The 18,412-nt window shown below is 46.4% G+C and overlaps 1 protein-coding gene across 1 annotated transcript in view; it reads right to left on the minus strand.

The window, feature by feature from the left end:
• NMNAT2 (nicotinamide nucleotide adenylyltransferase 2) overlaps positions 1-18,412 on the minus strand; it is a 355,628-nt gene that overhangs the window by 95,401 nt on the left and 241,815 nt on the right. The window contains exon 3 of the mRNA XM_086955693.1: positions 17,771-17,838. Within this exon, the coding sequence (XP_086811819.1) occupies positions 17,771-17,838 (68 nt within the window). The remainder of the gene's footprint in view (positions 1-17,770; positions 17,839-18,412) is intronic.

Genomic DNA, 18,412 nt, shown 5'->3' on the forward strand with positions numbered 1-18,412 from the left:
GGTATCATCGGAAGTGCTGTGTGCAGTGCGCGCTGAAAAGAGGACACTGCACACTCGGGGTGACTCCGGAGCACGTGTGCTCACGCGCGCAGGTTCTGAGGAACAGTGATCACAACTGCTACACTTGTCTTCGGAAACCAACGCATCACCATTGAAGCGTGTGCGAAATCAATGCATCCCCTCTACTGTTTATTAATTGTTTGCGGCCAGGATCAAGGTACTCTTTTTCCTGGGCCTGCGTGGTTTCTGTAACCGGCTCGTGGTCCACTGCGGTTGGCTTAAACTGTTGACTTTGTCCCACTGCAGTGTGGCCTCAAGTAACCCCAAAAGAGCTATTTGCTTCTAAGCACTATTTTTCACGTATTCTTTTATAAAGTTATGTCTCGACTCATACTTGTTGGTTTTTTGTCATTTTGGTCTTGTTTGTTCAGAATATAACACAATATTTTTCTAAACCTCTGTGGAGTCGTTTTGTTGTTTATTCATTGTATTACTGTGTGTGTGTGTTGATCAAATACTTTGCCTCTTTAGATAAGTCTGACTGCCCTGTGAAAAACTAACAGAGGGTGAGCACAGGTTATCTTTTAGTGTGTATCTAGCTTACCCTGACTAGATTGGTGGTTACTGCTTGGACAGGGTGCATACGTCTGACCACTAGAGACCCAATTTGTAACAACGTGCAGTTGTTGTTTATTAGAATTTGCATTTTTAGTAGTTAAATATATTTCTATGCTCAATAAATCATATTAATTTTCTAATGCAAAGCACATGGCTGACTAAAAATGTTTTGGGCATATTCAGATTCTGCTAAATGCGGAAACTGAGCAACAGAAAACTAAAATGATTTGCTCACTATCATAATGTTTGGTCGTCGGGTTTAAGAAGAGAGATTCATACTGCAATCCTCTGGTTCTAATATCTTTTACTTTGTACAAAGACCATATCCCACAACTTGCATTACTTTTTGTTGTGAAGCACAACAAAGAACTACAAAAGAACTTGGTTGTGATTCACTACCTGCAACAGCGCTTTCAATGGTACATCCCCCGAAGAGCTCATCGGTCCGCTGAAGCGAAAGGGTTGGTTATACCGCTAGCTAAAAAAGCTAGCTAGGGTGGCAGAAGCTTTGTCACTTGCACTGCTTGGGCATGGAACAAGCTTCCTTTTCACCTCAGGAACGCCACAAAGCTACTGACATTTAGGAAGGGGCTGAAAACCTGATTGTTTACCATATGGGCCAATACCTACTCTGTAATTTAGATGGACAGTAGCCAGCGCCAGGACACCCTCAGGTAACCGTGCGCCCAAGAAATGCAATTAACATAACATGACTATGTGGTGATAAATGGTAAATTTTCAACATCCCTGCTTGATCAGTTGCTCCAGTCCAAGTTTTCTCTTTGCATTCTGGGACTTGTATTCTTCTTTATTCGATTATAAAAGCAAGACTGTGAGCCTCAGTATGCAATGAAAAGGCCTGGACTGGAGCTACTAGTCACACATGTACCTGGGAAACTAGCCAGCTATGATGGTATGATTTTATTGGAACAGCTCTTAAGCATTTCATGTTTTAAGAATATTTTTTTCATGGTAAACAATGTTTTCACATTACTCTAGAGTGCATATTGGTGCCCGCGAAAGTGAGAAAGGTGAACAGAGTGTCTTTTAATCTTGCAGCATAAGATGTTTGCTTACAGTGCTAAAGTGAAAATAGCTGGTATGTGTCATGGATGGCACATGGAGACATTTATGTATTTTTGTTTGACAGGGTTCTGCCTGTTACTGGTTGTAACCGCCTGCTTGCTACGTTAAAAGTGAAGCTACAAGTCCCAGGATACAATCTGTCTTTGATTAGACAGCCAGGAATGGATCAATGAGTCACACAAAACAGTGGCACGTGAGAGCACCCCTTCAAATTTGCTTGCTGTGCTCTCTTGACCATACAGCAGTACCCTGGCACTTGCGTTGACTCCACATTTCTCGTCAGGGAACAAGCATTGAAGAAGGCCATTTATTTATCAGTCCCCATATGCAACCACCAACTCAAATTTAGTACTGCGAACACTAAGGCTGGTGCTTTTCTTGAACCTTTGTTGCACCAACCAACACTTCCTGTCTCTATATTGAAGGTTATTTTTTATCCCTGCTTTCTCCCTTTGTCACTGTAATTATATCTTTCTCTTCCTCTATCCTTTTCCCTGTTCTCCCTTCTTCTCTCTTGCCATGCAAGGCCGGAGGAGGGGAGGGGGCTGATTTGGTTTTGCTACTGGGGGCCGGTTTTGCGGCTGTGTTTTAATTCAGTGGCACAGCCTTGAGACAGAACATTTATTTTTATCACACTTCCTGTAACAGAGCCAATTTCAGTTGCTTTGAGTCGAGAGTGTTTGCAGCCATTGCTTTGGGAAATGTTAGGATATGCAGGCTCAGCTATAATGATATAATGATACACAAACATTGAATGGTTTGCTAAAGAAATTGGAAGGCATCCAGAGGCGGAAGCCCTGCGACTCCATGAGGACTGCCGTCTGAAGCGCATAGAGACCTTCTGAAATGACAAATGGAAGTCTTAAGAGATGAGGTGTGGGCCAGCATCATAGAGAGAAGGAGTAGAAATGGGTGAGCACACCACACGGCCCTTGCACGATGAATTCTCCTGGTAGAGATTGTGGCATTGGTGCCAGAGCTGGCCTTTGCTCAGGGAGCTCCCTAGGTGAAACTAGATTTGGCTCTTCCTCCCACTTGTCCTCTTTAATTGTCTGCAATTAGAAATTTGAAGGAAAGTGAGAGGGTCAGGATTAAGGAAAAGAAAAAGGAAAAGCAGACAAGGGTACCAGCAGCTTTATAAAAAGTGTGGAAACACACTTTTCTTTGTACCTAAGTCATAGGGAGACTGCGGCAGAGAGCTCCAACGCCACTCTGGAGGTTGGCACCCTTGGTGTGGGACTAGCTCGCACACACTAAAACCTGGCCATGATTGGTATTCCCTCCGTAGCATCTGTTGGTCAATCAATCAATCAATCAAAGCATTTGTATAGTGCGCTACTCACCCGGAGGGTCTCAAGGCGCTTGGGGGAGGGGGGTCCGCTACTGCTCGAACAGCCAGGTCTTTAGTTGCTTCCTGGAGGAGAAGTGGTCTTGGGTCAGGCGGAGGTGAATGGGGAGGGAGTTCCACGTCTTGGCAGCCAGGTAGGAGAAGGATCTTCCTCCCATGGTGGCTCTTCGGATGCGGGGAACGGCGGCGAGGGCGTGGCTGGTAGAGCGTAGCTAGCGGGTGGGAGTGTAGAAGGTCAGGCGGTCATTGAGGTATCTGGGGCCTTGGTTGTGGAGAGCTTTGTGTGCGTGGGTGAGGAGTCGGAACGTGATTCTCTTGTTGACGGGGAGCCAGTGCAGGTCTCTCAGGTGACCGGCGATGTGGCTGTGTCGGGGGATGTCCAGGATGAGTCGTGCTGAGGCGTTCTGAATGCGCTGGAGCCTTTTCTGAAGTTTGGTTGTGGTTCCGGCGTAGAGGGTGTTTCCGTAGTCCAGACGGCTGGTGACTAGTGCCTGGGTGACTTTCTTCCTGGTTTCTGTGGGGAGCCACCGGAAGATCTTGCGTAGCATGCGTAGGATGTTGAAGCATGACGAGGAGACGGCGTTGACTTTTCTGGTCATCGAGAGGGAGGAGTCTAGGATGAAGCCCAGGTTGCGTGCGTGGTCCGTCGGTTTGGGTGCGCTGCCCAGGGCAGGGGGCCACCAGGAGTCGTCCCAGGCGGAGGGTGATGATCCCAGGATGAGGTCCTGCCTTGAGCACTCACATAAGAAAAACTTCAGTCCCAATATGAGCAATGTCTAAACAAAGGGGGCCATCTCTAAGCAAACGAATGGGATGCCCAAGTGGAACATTTTTCCAGAGTAAAACACCCTCACTGGCAGCAACCACTGAGGAGGAAGAGGCAGGCCCATTTACTCTACCCAAGGGTGAGAGACTGCTAAGGGCCTCAATGGAGACGTTTTACACCAAATTAGATGTGCTCCATTCCGCGGAACGGGTGAAGGGAGCCGCAGTGAGGAGGTACGGCCTAGCAAGTGAACAGGGCGCTGCCTGGAGAGAGGCAGGAGAACGAAGATACCCGATCCCTCACGAATGCGTTGCCAGCTCCTGAAACAGATTAGGCGGTGAGCTACGTGTCGACCTACCAGAGGCCAGAGAGGAGGAAATGGTGTGGTGCGGCTGCTCTGACCAAGGTTTGCAGTGCTGCAAGTGTAGTGGAAGCAAGGCTGAAACCCGAGACCAGGTGGAGGAACCATCAGGCAGCGTGTTTGTGGGCTGGCACGAATGAGTGAGAGGCAGCGAGACAGAGTATCGAGGAGCTGCTTCCAGTACACAGCCAGATAGGGAAGACTGTACAGCTGCATTGAGGACACAACTGAATGGAACCGGGGGGCAGTGCCCGTGGTGAACTTGGCCATCGATCAACCCAGCACTAAGGCAAGGTCGACTACTGTGGCCGCAAGGGATGATAGCGAGGCGCAGAGCTGATAACGAGGCGGAGATTGCGGAGGCCCAGACAGACACGAGACATGAGCTGGGTGCAGGGCACTGGGCACACGAGTATTGTTGAAATGCCACGCGTGGGGAGTACATTGACTGGCATGAGAGACCCTGCATCAGAGTCCGATGAGGGACAAATAGTCAGCCAGTAACCTAAGACTGCTGCCGATTGATAAGATAGGGAGGCACAAGGTTGGCAGCAAGACATTTGTTATGAAGGCTTGAATAGACAGGAGATACGTCAAGGGCTCAAGGCAGTAAAGGCACGACCACTGATGAAACGCCACGCACAACAACCACGTTGCTCTGCATCAGAGACCCTGCATTAAAGTCTCATAACAAACAAACAGAGAGCCGGCAGCCTAAGACAAGGTAACTGGCCATGGAGACAGCAGGACAACAGGATAAGACAAAGGTGAGCGGCAGTGATCAGACCAGTTGTTAGAGGTGGATAGGGATGCCGGTTGGTGCGGTGGGAAAGGAGTGGCCACAGCTTACCTAACATTAAGATGGTGAACCCTAAGGGTGCAAAGGCGACACACCGAACAACGTTAGATAAATGTATGCACCACAAGATAGACACCCTGCTGGAAGGGAGTGACGACCAGCGCCAGAAGCTGGTAGCTGAGGAAAAAGGTCTCACAATTCAGGATATAATGACGGCACTGCCTCGGAGGTAACGTTGATGCATGCTGGCCTTCGAAATATGGGGGAGCGGGTAAAAGGCACTGAGGATTTCATATCCACGCTCCAGTCATCCACCAAAGAGTTTGCCGTGCATGTGGAAAAGCTCCAAACTGCAATGACTGCCCTGGAGGCAAGATTAGAAGACTATGAAGGGCGCCCTCACAGAAATAATGTTCGCATTCTGAGGGTACCAGAGAGGGCTGAGGGCCCGGCAACGGACTAATTTGTTGAAGATCTTATTACAAATCACGTGCAACCCCGGGGACTCTCTAACTATTTCTCTGTGGAGGGGGCGCACCGAGTACCGAGGGGCCCACCGTGACCAGGTGCACCCCCCCCCCCATCCCATACTGGCGAGGATGTTTAGTTTCGGAGACAGGTATATAATATTACAGACTGCCCGCTCTGCCCCTCCATTACATTTTTACAGTGCTACGATAACCTTTTTTTCAGATTTCACAGTTAAAGTACAGAAGATGAGGCGCTCCTTCCTGGAAGTTAAAAAGCGGTTTCGTGAGAAAGAACTAATATACGCAATGCTGTTTCCTGCCAGGCTCTAGGTGGGGAAAAAATGGTTCTTTGACTCCCCTGAGGATGCCTGAGAGTGACTGGATGGCTGGAGGAATCCTGGACATAATAGAAATAACCCCCACTGACAAAAAAGTGAGAAGGAAAGGCGACAACAGGGGAGACAACAGAACTGGGAGTCAGCGCCGGGTGACAGAGGACCCAGCAATGGCCAGCCTTTGTAGAGTTTTCAACCCCTTCTGATGAGAGCAGATACAGACTGAGACATTTAACAAAAACCACTCACTGTGTTAGACAGAAAGTAGAGTATTGATAGTCACAAAGACTTTGGGGATCACTCGAGAGATTACTAATGGAGGAGAATAATCCGACTGGAGCAAATTGTAGCTTCAGATGTGACTCAATAGAATGCGGCAGGGATGATCTAAGACCCTGCTGAACTCAGCTAAACCGTTATAAAGTGGTAAACTTACTGCATGCTTGGGGGAAGGGGCTCTGATGGTTGGCAAGCTGACTGGGTCACGCTCCCCAACATCAATAAATGAAGGACGGCGTACACTGGCACTCTGCATGGTTGGGGGGTGGGCAGTTCTAAGTCCACTTTGCACGGAAGCAGGGAGGGGAGAGGCGAGGTGTAGTTTCTTTAGCGGGGTTATTAAGTTTTGTAAGAACATTGTATGGTTAGTAATGACAGTAAAGCATGATACATGTCTCAAACACTTGAATGTCGCAATACAAGGCGCTTCCCAGACTACTCCAGGGGAATCTCTAGGAATTCCCTTCGGCCGATTGGCCCAAAGCGGGTTGGCTCCCACAGAATTATTATATCCTTGGTCTTATTTTCAAATATTGTAGATACTTGGTAAATTAAGTAGGGACAGACCACCCAATCGCTTCACAATCCTCTCTTGGAATGCCAATGGTCTAGGAGATTTGATAAATCAAAAGAGGGGTGGTACTACAATACCTTAAGTGACAGGCGCCTGACATTGCCCTGTTGCAGGAAACTCACATACAAGGGACATCATACTGTGCACTTAATAGATGGGGCTATAAACTAGTTGCTCATGCAGGCTATACTAGAGTCTCATGAGGTGTGGGTATCTTATTGCGTAAGTCCTTTCCATTCATGTTACTAAAAGTAATGCATGATCTTCTTAGATGTTTTGTGACGCTGTCGGGCACTAGGAAGGCCAGCTTTTAAATATTGTGTCTCTCTACTTCCCCCTAAGATTACATTCCCCCACACTTGCTGAAATAGGTTTACACATAGTCAGCCTGCCACAGGGAGAGCTGCTCATTGGAGGCGACTATAATGCAGCCTAGTAGATGCGTGGCAAATACGCAATCCAACAGCCCAACAGTATACCTTCCACTCTGGTGTTCACAGGAGTTTGTCCAGCATAGACAATATATTCCGTTTGGTGGACCAGCTACCAATGTTTGGGAGATGACCCACCTCCCAGGAGGTATTTCTGATCACTCTCAGCTTAGTGCCTCTACGGAGAGGCACCCTCAAATCGTGGAAATCAAATGTCACTTAACCCATGGTACCTCAACATATTATCTATTAAGGAGGACCTATTGAAAATGACAATTAATTATTTTGAAGAGAATAATAGGTTGGTAGAATCAGACCAAACTTTATGGGAGGCCTACAAGGCAGTATTCAGAGGTCAGGGAGTCTCTTTAATATCCGGTAATAAAAAAGAGAGGAACAGACGTAGAAGAGGAGATTCAGAAACTGGAATCCGAACTACTGCTGTCAGACACCCCAGAGGGCCAACATAGGCTACAAATTAAGCAGAATGAAATATAGGCATATGGCCAAGGAGAAAGTCAGAGCACAACACTGTGCGACCCTGCACCAACTGTATGATGTGGGGGACAAAGCAGGTGAGTTGCTGGCATGGCTAGCTAGAAGAGAACAAGCTTCTAGATGGCTGTTCAAAATCACTTCATAAAAGGGAGAACCAATTGGAGACCAACAGGGAATAGCCTTTGCAACATACTATAAACAACTGTATACGCCGTCAACAAATATCACTCAGGTGGAGGCTCAGGACCTGTAATCCACTCTCAATGTGTCCTACCTTGAAGAGACTGATAGAGATAGTTTAGAATTAGAGCTTAAAGAAAGTGAAGTGTTGCAGGCCATCAGGGCACTAAAAGCCAGAAAAACATTGGGCCCCAACGGCCTGCCAATTGAATTATACAAATTAACAGCATCCACACAGCTCCATATCTATTGCTGATGTTTCAGGATAGTGCCAAAGTGGGGACGCTGCCCGAAAATCAAAAATTGGCCAATATTGTAGTCATACACAAAGACAGTTAACCACCAGAAGACTGCGCATTATACAGACCAATATCTGTGCTTGATGCACAAGTGAAGATCTTTGCGAAAATCATGGCGACCCACCTGGTTCCGTTGATGCACAAGTTGATCCAACCCAACCAGTCAGGATTCATGCCAGGTAGAAACACCGCACTCAACCTAAGGCACCTTCATGGAGTGCTGGGAAGAGCCGAAGGGTATTAGGGAAGAGATGGTTTTAATGTCACTGTATGCTAGAAAGGCGTTCAATATGATAGAATGGCCTTTTTTTATTCACAGTCCTAGAGATTGGGATTCAGAAACAATTTTTTGGCATGGGTCCGACTCCTATACCCAGAACTCCCAGCCCAGGTGACGGTGAATGGGGGACGATCAACAGTTTTTAAACTACACAGGGGAACGAGGCAGGAATGCTGTCCCCTGTCCCCGTTGATATTTGCCCTAGTATTGGAACCTCTGCCGGTGTAGATACAGGGTGACCCGCTTATCAGAGGACTTAAATGGACAGTGGATTGGGAAGATAGAATCTCCCTCTACATGGACGATATTCTCCTGTATCCGGCCAGTCCTTATTCTTCCCTGCACAGAGTGCTTCATATATTCACCTTGTACCAAAAATACTCAGGGTATACTATAAACTGGGATAAATCATTGATATACATCTTCTCGGGCGCGACTCCAAAGCTTCCCAGAACCTGTACAGTTTGTGAGGGGACCAAGGGATTTAAATACCTGGGAATGTATGTAACCAAAGACCCAGTGGTGTTCTATGACCGCAATCGGGACCCCCCCTTTGCGCTGCCTACGGGAAGATGTGCAACATTGGAGGACTCTACCCCTTTCAGGCTGCAGAAGCGGAGATACGGATACTCCTCTGGGATTGGGGAACTCCGCGGATAGCACTGAACAAATTGACCAAGAGTTGGAACGATGAAGGGATTGCGCTTCCAGCATTACAATATTACTATTGGGCAGCGTGACATTAAGTGATTAACTGATAGGTCCATGCAGCCCGGGGCAAACCAGCCTTTAGAATGGACAGACATAATATGAGATCGGGGGCTACCTTAGGGCTATCTATGGCAGGAAACAGGAGATACCAGTGAATACCCCAATGTCAACGATGGTCAAACTATGGCACATAGCGTCACCTGCGCTAGGGTGGAAAGATACGATCACTCTAGCTACGCCACTATGGGACTTGAGCTGCCTGGGACTCCTGGTTGACCAACCGGGCTTTGATTTGTGGGAGGGAAAGATTAGACACTTTGCTGACCTTCAAAAAGATTAGGAACTGGCCTCCGCGGAGACCTTGTGGAGAAGTGTGGCTCAGGGGTTAGAGGCGGCAGACCCGGAAGCTGAGATCGGCCCTGGACCAGGGTTCAATTCCCCGCCTCGGCGGGTCTTGGGCTCAAAAATTCCACGGACTCGATAATTCTCGCTTCGGTGCCTTCTCGACTCACGGGTTCACACTCTGCGACTCTGGGCAATAGCTTGCTTAATCTCCACAACGGCCCCTCGTGGCGGGATGCCTGGCTTTCACCTTGTGGATACCCTGCCGGGGTTATCTCACAGGGGAATACCAGGACGGGTTCCCTAAGCAAGCGCCGGGAAACCCTTTGTGGGTAGCTGTGCGCTATATAAGCTCAAATACATTTACATTTACATTTACCTTCTGATCCAATTGAAACTACTCCACAGGACATACTGCACATGCACTACACTAGTCAAAATTAATAGACTTGACTCAGAAGGACTGTGGCCAAGAAGGTACGTTTCTGCACCCAGGTGGGACTACCACAGGATTCGAGAATACTGGAACAAGATTGTTACATGCTTGCAGACGTTATGTGGGAAAGAGGCGGAGGCACCTCTTCAATGGTGTTTATTAAATTTCTGCAGGGAAAACTGACCTAACGGTGGGAGAAAGACTATGGGCTACACTGGGCTTTATGGTGGCCAAACGCAACATAGCACGCAAGTGGGGCTGGTTTCGGGCCCGTGTTTAATGACTGGGAAACCAAGATGAATTGGTGTACGCAATCGGAGAAGGTGACCTACGAGGGAAAGAAGCTGTCCACACAAATGGACAAAGATCTGGGGAAGGTGGAATGAGAGCAGATGCTCTGCCTACCGGTCAACAGCAATTCTCTATCCGAAGATATATAAAGGCGAAATAAACCAGAAACTTGATGGAGCCATACAAAAGAGGAAGGGATAAACAAAGCGGTATAATAAAAAAGAAGAGGAGTGTCCTGTTATATATGTACGACATGTTAATTTTAAACATATGCTGATCGAGATGATTGATACTGTCTTTTGTTTTTGTACTAGATTACAATCAAAAGATTTAATTAAATAAAAAAAGAAATGCAAGAGCTCAGGAAAGAAGTGATAGGAAATGAAGCTCAGGCCTCTGTTCCATCCCAGCTCAACTGAAGTGGTTATTAGAGAGACAACATTTTGCAGTTCAACCTGTGAGAGGCAGCCACAGCCTATATACAGGGACTTGAACATGTGAGAGACTCAATCACAAAAGGCAGCAACCTCGGACCCCCCAATGTAGCAGAATCAGCACCGGCCTGGGTGCCCTTAGTATCTTATAATCATGTGACTATTGATTTATAAGGTCCTGGAATTTGCCTTTACTGAGATACAACGCAAAGGAGTGTTTTGTGTTCCAGTGGCAACATAGGGAGTGGGATGCAGTTTCGGCTTGCTCCTCAGACATCATTTTATTATTATTTATTTACTTCAGGTACCGTTGCCCAAGCCCACCACCAACATATTTCCCTCCTCAATTCAATTCCCTGCCTTAAGTTGCTTTTCCTGCTAATGGAAGCATGTTATAATAACAGGAGAACGCTGGCATGTCAGAGGGTTTTTGTGGGGACCAGGGCAGCAAACTGAAATGCGGTCCTTCACAGGACGAAGACCTGTTTAATGCTTAAAAAAGAAATTCTTATTGGGAAAGAGAAAAAGTGTCAGTTCCAGAATCTGCTGTCATCTAGTGGTATTAGTTGTTATTAATACGTTGGACAGCTGTGCTTAAAATTCTATAAACACGGGGCCCTCAAAAAGCGAGGGGTCTGAAGAATTATAAGTCCTGTGCCCCCTCTTCTAATAAGGAGGACACCCCAAACACCACTACCAGGAATGCCACCCAGGTGCTTTCTCCCACATTCCTTATTCCCCACCAGCTTCTACCTGTAAGCTGACTACTCCCACTGGAACCCTTTCTTTACTTTCTCTACATTCTCTTTAGGTTGTGCCCCTAATAGGAAGCCATGCACATGCAGATACCACAGCAGGCGATTGAGATACCGCCTTTTTAAATGTTAAATGTTGTATACTTGTAAAGCGCACAGCTGCCCCAGCAACGGGGCGTCCTGGCGCTGTATACCGCTGGGGAACCCATCCTGGCTTTCCCTGTGAGATGGTCCCTCCTGGGCATCTCCAAGGTGAAGACAAGCATCCGCGGTGCTGATGGGGCCGTTAGTAGAGATTAAGCAAGCTATTTCCCAGAGTTGCTGAGTGGAACCCATGGTTGGAGTAGGCACCGAGGCGAGAATTATTGAGTCCGCTGACCATGGCTCAAGACCCTGCCGCGTCGGGAATCGAACCCTGGTCCCGGGCTGATCTCTGCTTCCGGGTCTGCCGCCTCTAACCAGTGAGCCACACCACTTCCACCTTGCACCTTTGGCCATTTTTATGACAGTCCTTGTACACGGTGCGTAGGGGTGAATGTAGTCAGCCGATAGGTCAATGTGCACCCTTAAATCACAAAGTTTTGCTGCAGATTCATGGATATTCTGTGCTGGGTTTGCATCACACAAGTGATGCAAACCAGTGCACATTGTTTATTTTGATTTTTACTTTCCAGCGCAAAACGTGTTTTGCACAGGGAAGTTAACTGAAGGTAACACAAAGAAGCTCTTTACACTACTTTGCATTACTTTAAGTCAAGGGCTCGTTCCAAGGATGGTACATGGGCATTCTCATGCACCCGCCCATGGGCTTTGATGCCAAGCCCTATCTCCTAACAATATTAGATAGGGTTTCGCCCCAAAATACCTTTTTAAGAGTGGTGTTAACTTGGAGAAATGCTTTTATTCCTCCAAACTGTTCAGACTTTGCATGTGTATTCAGTGTACAGCACGCATCCAAAGTGGGAAAACTTTCAAAGTTTGTCTTAGCATAGTATTTGGTACTGGAACTGTAGCTTTCCAGTAGAACATAGGGCACACACCCTTTAACTATGATGCGAAGGTGTGTGCATAGCGCTAGTCAGCCGATTCCATGCTAGCACTAGGGAGAGAACAGGACAGCGCCATCTTAGTAGATATGGTGCTTTCCTGCTTTCTTCCTCTCACCCAGCCTGAGGTTTTAGTAAATATACCCCACTATGTGTTGATAGACTTGACCTGCCTGCTTGTATTGAAGATTATTGTTGTTGAGCAGTGACATTGATTCATGATAAAATCAAGTTATGTAATAAAAAGTCTCTGAAAGCCTTGTAGTGTTCCCTGTAGTGCCAGTTCCTCAAGGAGATCTGTGCTGCCCGGACAGATCTCACGCTGCCCGGCCACGTCACAATTGTACCGGCAAGGCAATGGGCTGCCCCTGGACTCTCACATCTCCGCATCCCACAAAATAGAAAACAGGAAAAGCCCAAATTGATCTGCCGAGCCAATGTTTGTCACAGATGCAAATTTTCATCATTGGGCAACCAATCATTGGGCATTTCAAGTGGCCTCTGCTTAATACACCCACAGGGGCGTAATGCAGACCCCAGCAGCCTATGTGGGCAGGGGGCCCACGGCTCTTCTGGGGACCCCATTCAGCTCATTGCCAGTGACTATCAGTGAGATATGAGAGATTCAGGGGCTTCTCATCACATTCTATAAGGAAGGTTTCATTTTACATCAGACCAACATACAACCTTTGCTGTTAGTTCACCTTTACAGCATCCAGTTACCTTTTGTGGAATGAGTAATACATTCATTTGTGAAGTCAAATGTGAAATTATTAGTGACATCCCAAATCCGGCTTATAATGTATGCCCGTAATATCACCCTTGCACACAATACCTATTTTGGCAGGTTCGACTTGGCAGAATGTGTGCCAAGATTAATTTGCACATTTCTGAGTTTTGCAGTTTATAATGAGGGAAAACGTGTCACCTCTAGAGACTTAGGCAAGCATGGAAGGGCTGGAGGCAGAGTTCCCACTTACCCCTCAAAGAAGCCTGGGGCAGCTAAATAGAGACTGAACAGTCACAAAGTGTGGAGACTGGACCGGACCTCACCTCACACCAACAAGTCACGTAGCTCCAGGGTGTATTTATTTTTGGATAAAGAATTTTCCCTCGAAACACTTTATATAGAAACGAGTGGGACAATTAAAATAACTTGCTGGCCCGAGTGAGTTCATTTGGTGGAACAGAAGTACTAGCAAGCGCGGCTCCTCCGTAATGGAGGAGAGCATCGCACCACTCGTCAGAGTCAGTGACAGAAAAATAAAGTGATAATAAAACAACATCATTTTATTTCTCTGTGACTGGTTTAGGCATGCATGTTGGGCTGGGCGGGCCAGGAGGAGTGGTGAGCACTTAGAAGTGCGCATGTACGTTTGGCCGTGCGTCTTAAACCACCTAAATAGACATGCACATTTCTATTTCTCCAACCCAGCTGGGTTGGAGAAAAGCCACAGGTTACCAGGGACAGTCTGAGCAGCAGACCAGGCTGCTCAAACCAATCCTGGTGCTTCTCTCATAGCATGAGCGCAGCGTCTGGATTGGGTAGGGAGCCTACTTTCCCAGACACTGCTGGGAGAGCACCAAGGCAGGCATCGTTGCCAAATTATTGGTACCATGCCTATCCTCTGTCCATCCATCCTCCGTCCCGACCTTTGGTTCATGGCGGCCACCACTGCCCAGGATTGGAGACAGAGATAGATAAACATTCTTAGTAATAAGCAACACCCAGCCTCCTAACCTGACTGAACATAGGAAATAAATACTTCCACTGTGTCTGTCTGGTCCCTGCCAACCCACCCAGGCTACAGAGCAGGCAAAAAACCGCAGTGAGTGCCAGTATTCTGCCTGACTGGGCCAATACCAGCATTCCTTACAAGGAGTTGTTGTCATTCTATGGCCCTCCTGTTCTGCTGGTAAACAGCCTGTTGGAAATTGTTGTCTGGGGTGGATTTTAGGGGTAGGCAATGGAGGCAGGTTTGTCACTTCAAACTCTTTCATTTACGCAAGCAAACTTATTATTTTCCCCCAAAACACTGCACTGCTGGTGCTTGACACTGCAACCTATACTACAGCCTGGCACAGGGGACTTCTTCTGCACCTGAGCCTTTAATCCTAGGATTCCCACCAAAATCTGCAAGGCTGACAAGTCTTACATCGAACAACAGGCTGTGCAGGAATTATAATTGGCACATACTGATTTACACCCACATGCTGCCTGTCAATTAACTGCAAATCACCGCTTCTGATGCAGACGTGGTTTATTCCGTGGGCGCGTCTTTGATTACACATCTCCGGACGTGCTGGCAGGAGCTGGTGCAGCAGAATGCCAGGCCACTTGAGAGGAGGGAGACTCTTAGTAAACAGGAAAGAGAAAGGGGGGTACATTGGCTCTCTAGAGGGATTCCAGATGGTTATGTGGCCCAGCTCTTTTTGTCCTGCCCTCCCCCCCCTTGGACCTCCAACCTCAGCCATTGAATGTGCAAAGTGCACAGAAAAAGACACTGCACCTTGCCAACCATACATATTTGTCCAAATACCTTTCAATACAAAGCAGTGTGATTTGCTTAAAATGTTCAAACCTGACTGTGTATGTACGTGCATAATATATATATATATATATATATATATATATATATATATATATATATATATATATATATATATATATATATATATATATATATATATATATATATATATATATATATATATATATATAACAACAACAATGGCGAACTGAGCCCGCGCCACTTATCTCTGGCGGGCCTCAACGGGGTTTCGCCTTACCCCTGTAAATCCGCAGAGAACGCTGTCAAATCCTTATTACAAAGACAACAAGTTGAGGCCCATTTTGCATTTCACGGTGAAATTTATTTAGCGTCTCACACCACACAGCGTTCTCTGCGGATATATAGATATATATATATATATATATATATATATATATATATATATATATATATATATATATATATATATATATATATATATATATATATATATATATATATATATATAATAATATTTATATACACTCACTTAAAAGTGTACAAAACCACTGAAATTCACCGTAAGGTAACTATTACTCGCGCCCCCACCATGCACAGTTTTCCCATCAATAATTTTATTGCAAATATTACAGTGATTTTATCAATGATGTCGTAGAAGATGTCAAGAGTGATGTAATATGTGGGGTAATCAGAAGTGCATGGCAATGACGTGAGCTATAGTTACCTTAGGCCACAAGTTATAGTTACTTGAGATAACTATAAATGGGGAATTTCAGTGGTTTTGTACGTTTAAAATGTTACATTGTCACTGAAATGTTCTCCTAACTATAACGTTACTTTAACTTTTGTTTTTTCCAGTGAATTTCTAGTTTTTTTAAAACTTAAAATAATACTTTTTTTACCATACGTAATGCCAATAGCCCACCACACATGGCCTACAGAGTCTGAGGCCTGTGACATGGCCCTGTGGCCACCCCCCCACAGGCAGCCAATCCCAAGACGTGCATGGTGGCATTGGGTTAGCCATAGGGCCTGGCTTTCAACCCCTGTAGGCAGTGGGCCGGGAAACGTCTGTGTCCCCAGGTTGGGCCCGCCAGTACACAATGATTGAGCTGGGCCCCAGAAAGGGGTCTCTGGGGCCTTTAAAGGTTGAGGAAGGAGGGCAGCCTGCCCCTCCCTTTAAAGAACATGGAGGCCATAAGATATGAATAGGGTGAATAATGAATATACATTTCTATTGCGTACGGCTACCCTGGGGCATCCCAGCGAATTTAGGACAGCTAGAACTTTACCTCTACTCATGGGAAAAGAAAGGTCTTTAGCAATTTCCTGAAGTGGAGATAATTAGGTTCAAGACGAACGGAGTCGGGGAGCCGGTTCCACAGTTTTGCCGCATGGAGCGTGAATCGTCGGCCGCCCATACGTGCCCGAAGGATCCTAACGACTGTCAGAATCTTTTTATTATTGGATCTAAGTGTCCAAGATACCCGATGCAGTTGAATCATCAGCAAGATCACAGAGGGTCCGTTGCTGGTGATGGAATTGTGCACGGTACACATGGCCTTAAACCAGATTCTTTATTGCACTGGAAGCCAGTGCAACTGACAGAGTGCTGCCTTGGCTGAGGTGCGCCTCAGAACATTCATTAGAAGTCGAGCAGCACTGAGTGTTGGTAAGAAATGAAGAGGAAAAGGGCCTGATATTTTAGGACATGTTCTGGAGAAGAAGAAGGCGATTGACCATGAATGAATGGTGTCTGTTGTTGATGGGATTGAGTGTGATCTGCTTAGTATGAGATGGGATATAACATATGGGGTATCTGAGGGGTATCAAGATCTAGGGGATGCAGAGAGCCTAGGCGAAGGTATGCAGGTCGTATGACCATCCAAAGAGCAGGGGGCGATTCATCTGCAGGGTGCCAAGGAGTGCAGAAACGAGCAGGGGAGGTGTGTGTGTTCTGGAGAGTGCAGGATGTGCTATAGAGAACATACTGAATATCTAGAGAGAATAAGCAGAGATGGAACCTGGACAGTACAAGAAGGGGATCTAGTAGGAGCATGAAAGACAAACCAATGAGATCATGTGGCATATCTGCAAGAAGGAGTTGATCAGAGGGAGCCAGGGAGAAGACATCGCTCGGAGGAGAGAAAAGATCCTGAACTTAATCTACGTAGGAAATTGCAAACGAGAGAAAAAACGTAAGCCCAGCTAGGCAATGAGTTGGAATGCTGGCTGTGTGAGGACACTAGCAGAGAAAGAAAAGAGGGTATCCAATGCATGGAATCCATTAGAAGAAGAGAGCTAATGTACGGTACAGGGGTATTGGGTGAGAGAATGAGGTATTGGGTGAGAGGCGAGACGCGCCTGTTATGTTCTTTGACGACTTTTCTGTGTTTTTTTACTATGATCCCATGTTTCGGTACTTTACGACTTTTTCGTGTGTATTCTTATATTTATCCCATGCCTGTTCTCTCCCCCATATTACTGCATGTATAATGTGTCATGCTATTCATTATGTATAATCAACCTTGATCATTGTAAAGCGCTCTGATATCCGCAAGGATCTTGTTCGCGCTCTATAAAACCCTCTAAATAAAATGAGAGGCACCAGAACAGGTCACCGGTGGTACCTTGTGGGGAGTCATGGGTAAAGGAACAAGCTCCTCCCTAGCAGAGGTGGTGAAAAGAAGATCATTGGTGATGGTGGGCAAGATAACCACTTCCTTTGATAATGGAGTGACATTTAGGCCAAGAAAGTTTTACTGGCAAAACAGCCTTCTGAAAAAAATGGACATCCTGCAATAAAATGGGCATGAGGGTCATCAGCAGTCAGAATTCCTCTGTCCCAGGTTAGTGGGGTCAGTACGTTGCCTCTTTGGAGACCCGGTACTGGGAGTGGTGATGGGGAAATAACTCACCTTATCCAGTCCGAAGATTGGACAGCGAGTTGGCACATGGTGAGGCGATGGCGACTGGAGACCAGACCCTGCAAATGAAAAGATCATGTCAGAGAAGAGCATTCACACCAGTATCAAAGACAAATAGTCCCTTTGCAACATCTGAATGGAAACAGATTGGAAATCTCTGTGTTAGAAACAGCAGTAAACATTATAAGAAATACATCAACTAACAGCTAAGAATGGACACCCACCAAGTGGCCACACTTTTTTAGGTTTCCCACTTGTCACCTATATAACCTCGATACCCGTCAGTTTTGATCTGCAGATACATCTTCCTCCTGTCAATCTTCCTCTGCGGAGCATTGTTGAAAGGTACTGCATGATGCCAGAGTACACCCATATCCCACAGATTTCATCCTTCCACTCATCCTAACCTGCCCGACTAGCCGACAAATGCACACGTGGTTAGATAGACAAGGGTTATCCAGCTTTGCTCCATGTGGAATTGATGCATGCCAGATCTTCTGTATGTGCACATAAGAGAAATGTATAAATAGTACACCTAGATGGATGTAAAATAAATAGCCAGTGGTTATCCTGAGACTCTGGCGTGGATTGTCCATTGGAATACCAACAACACTGGAAAACCATGAACCAGAC

Source organism: Lissotriton vulgaris, chromosome 1_1, assembly GCF_964263255.1.
Source record: "Lissotriton vulgaris chromosome 1_1, aLisVul1.2, whole genome shotgun sequence".
Classification (NCBI taxonomy): Eukaryota; Metazoa; Chordata; class Amphibia; order Caudata; family Salamandridae; genus Lissotriton; species Lissotriton vulgaris.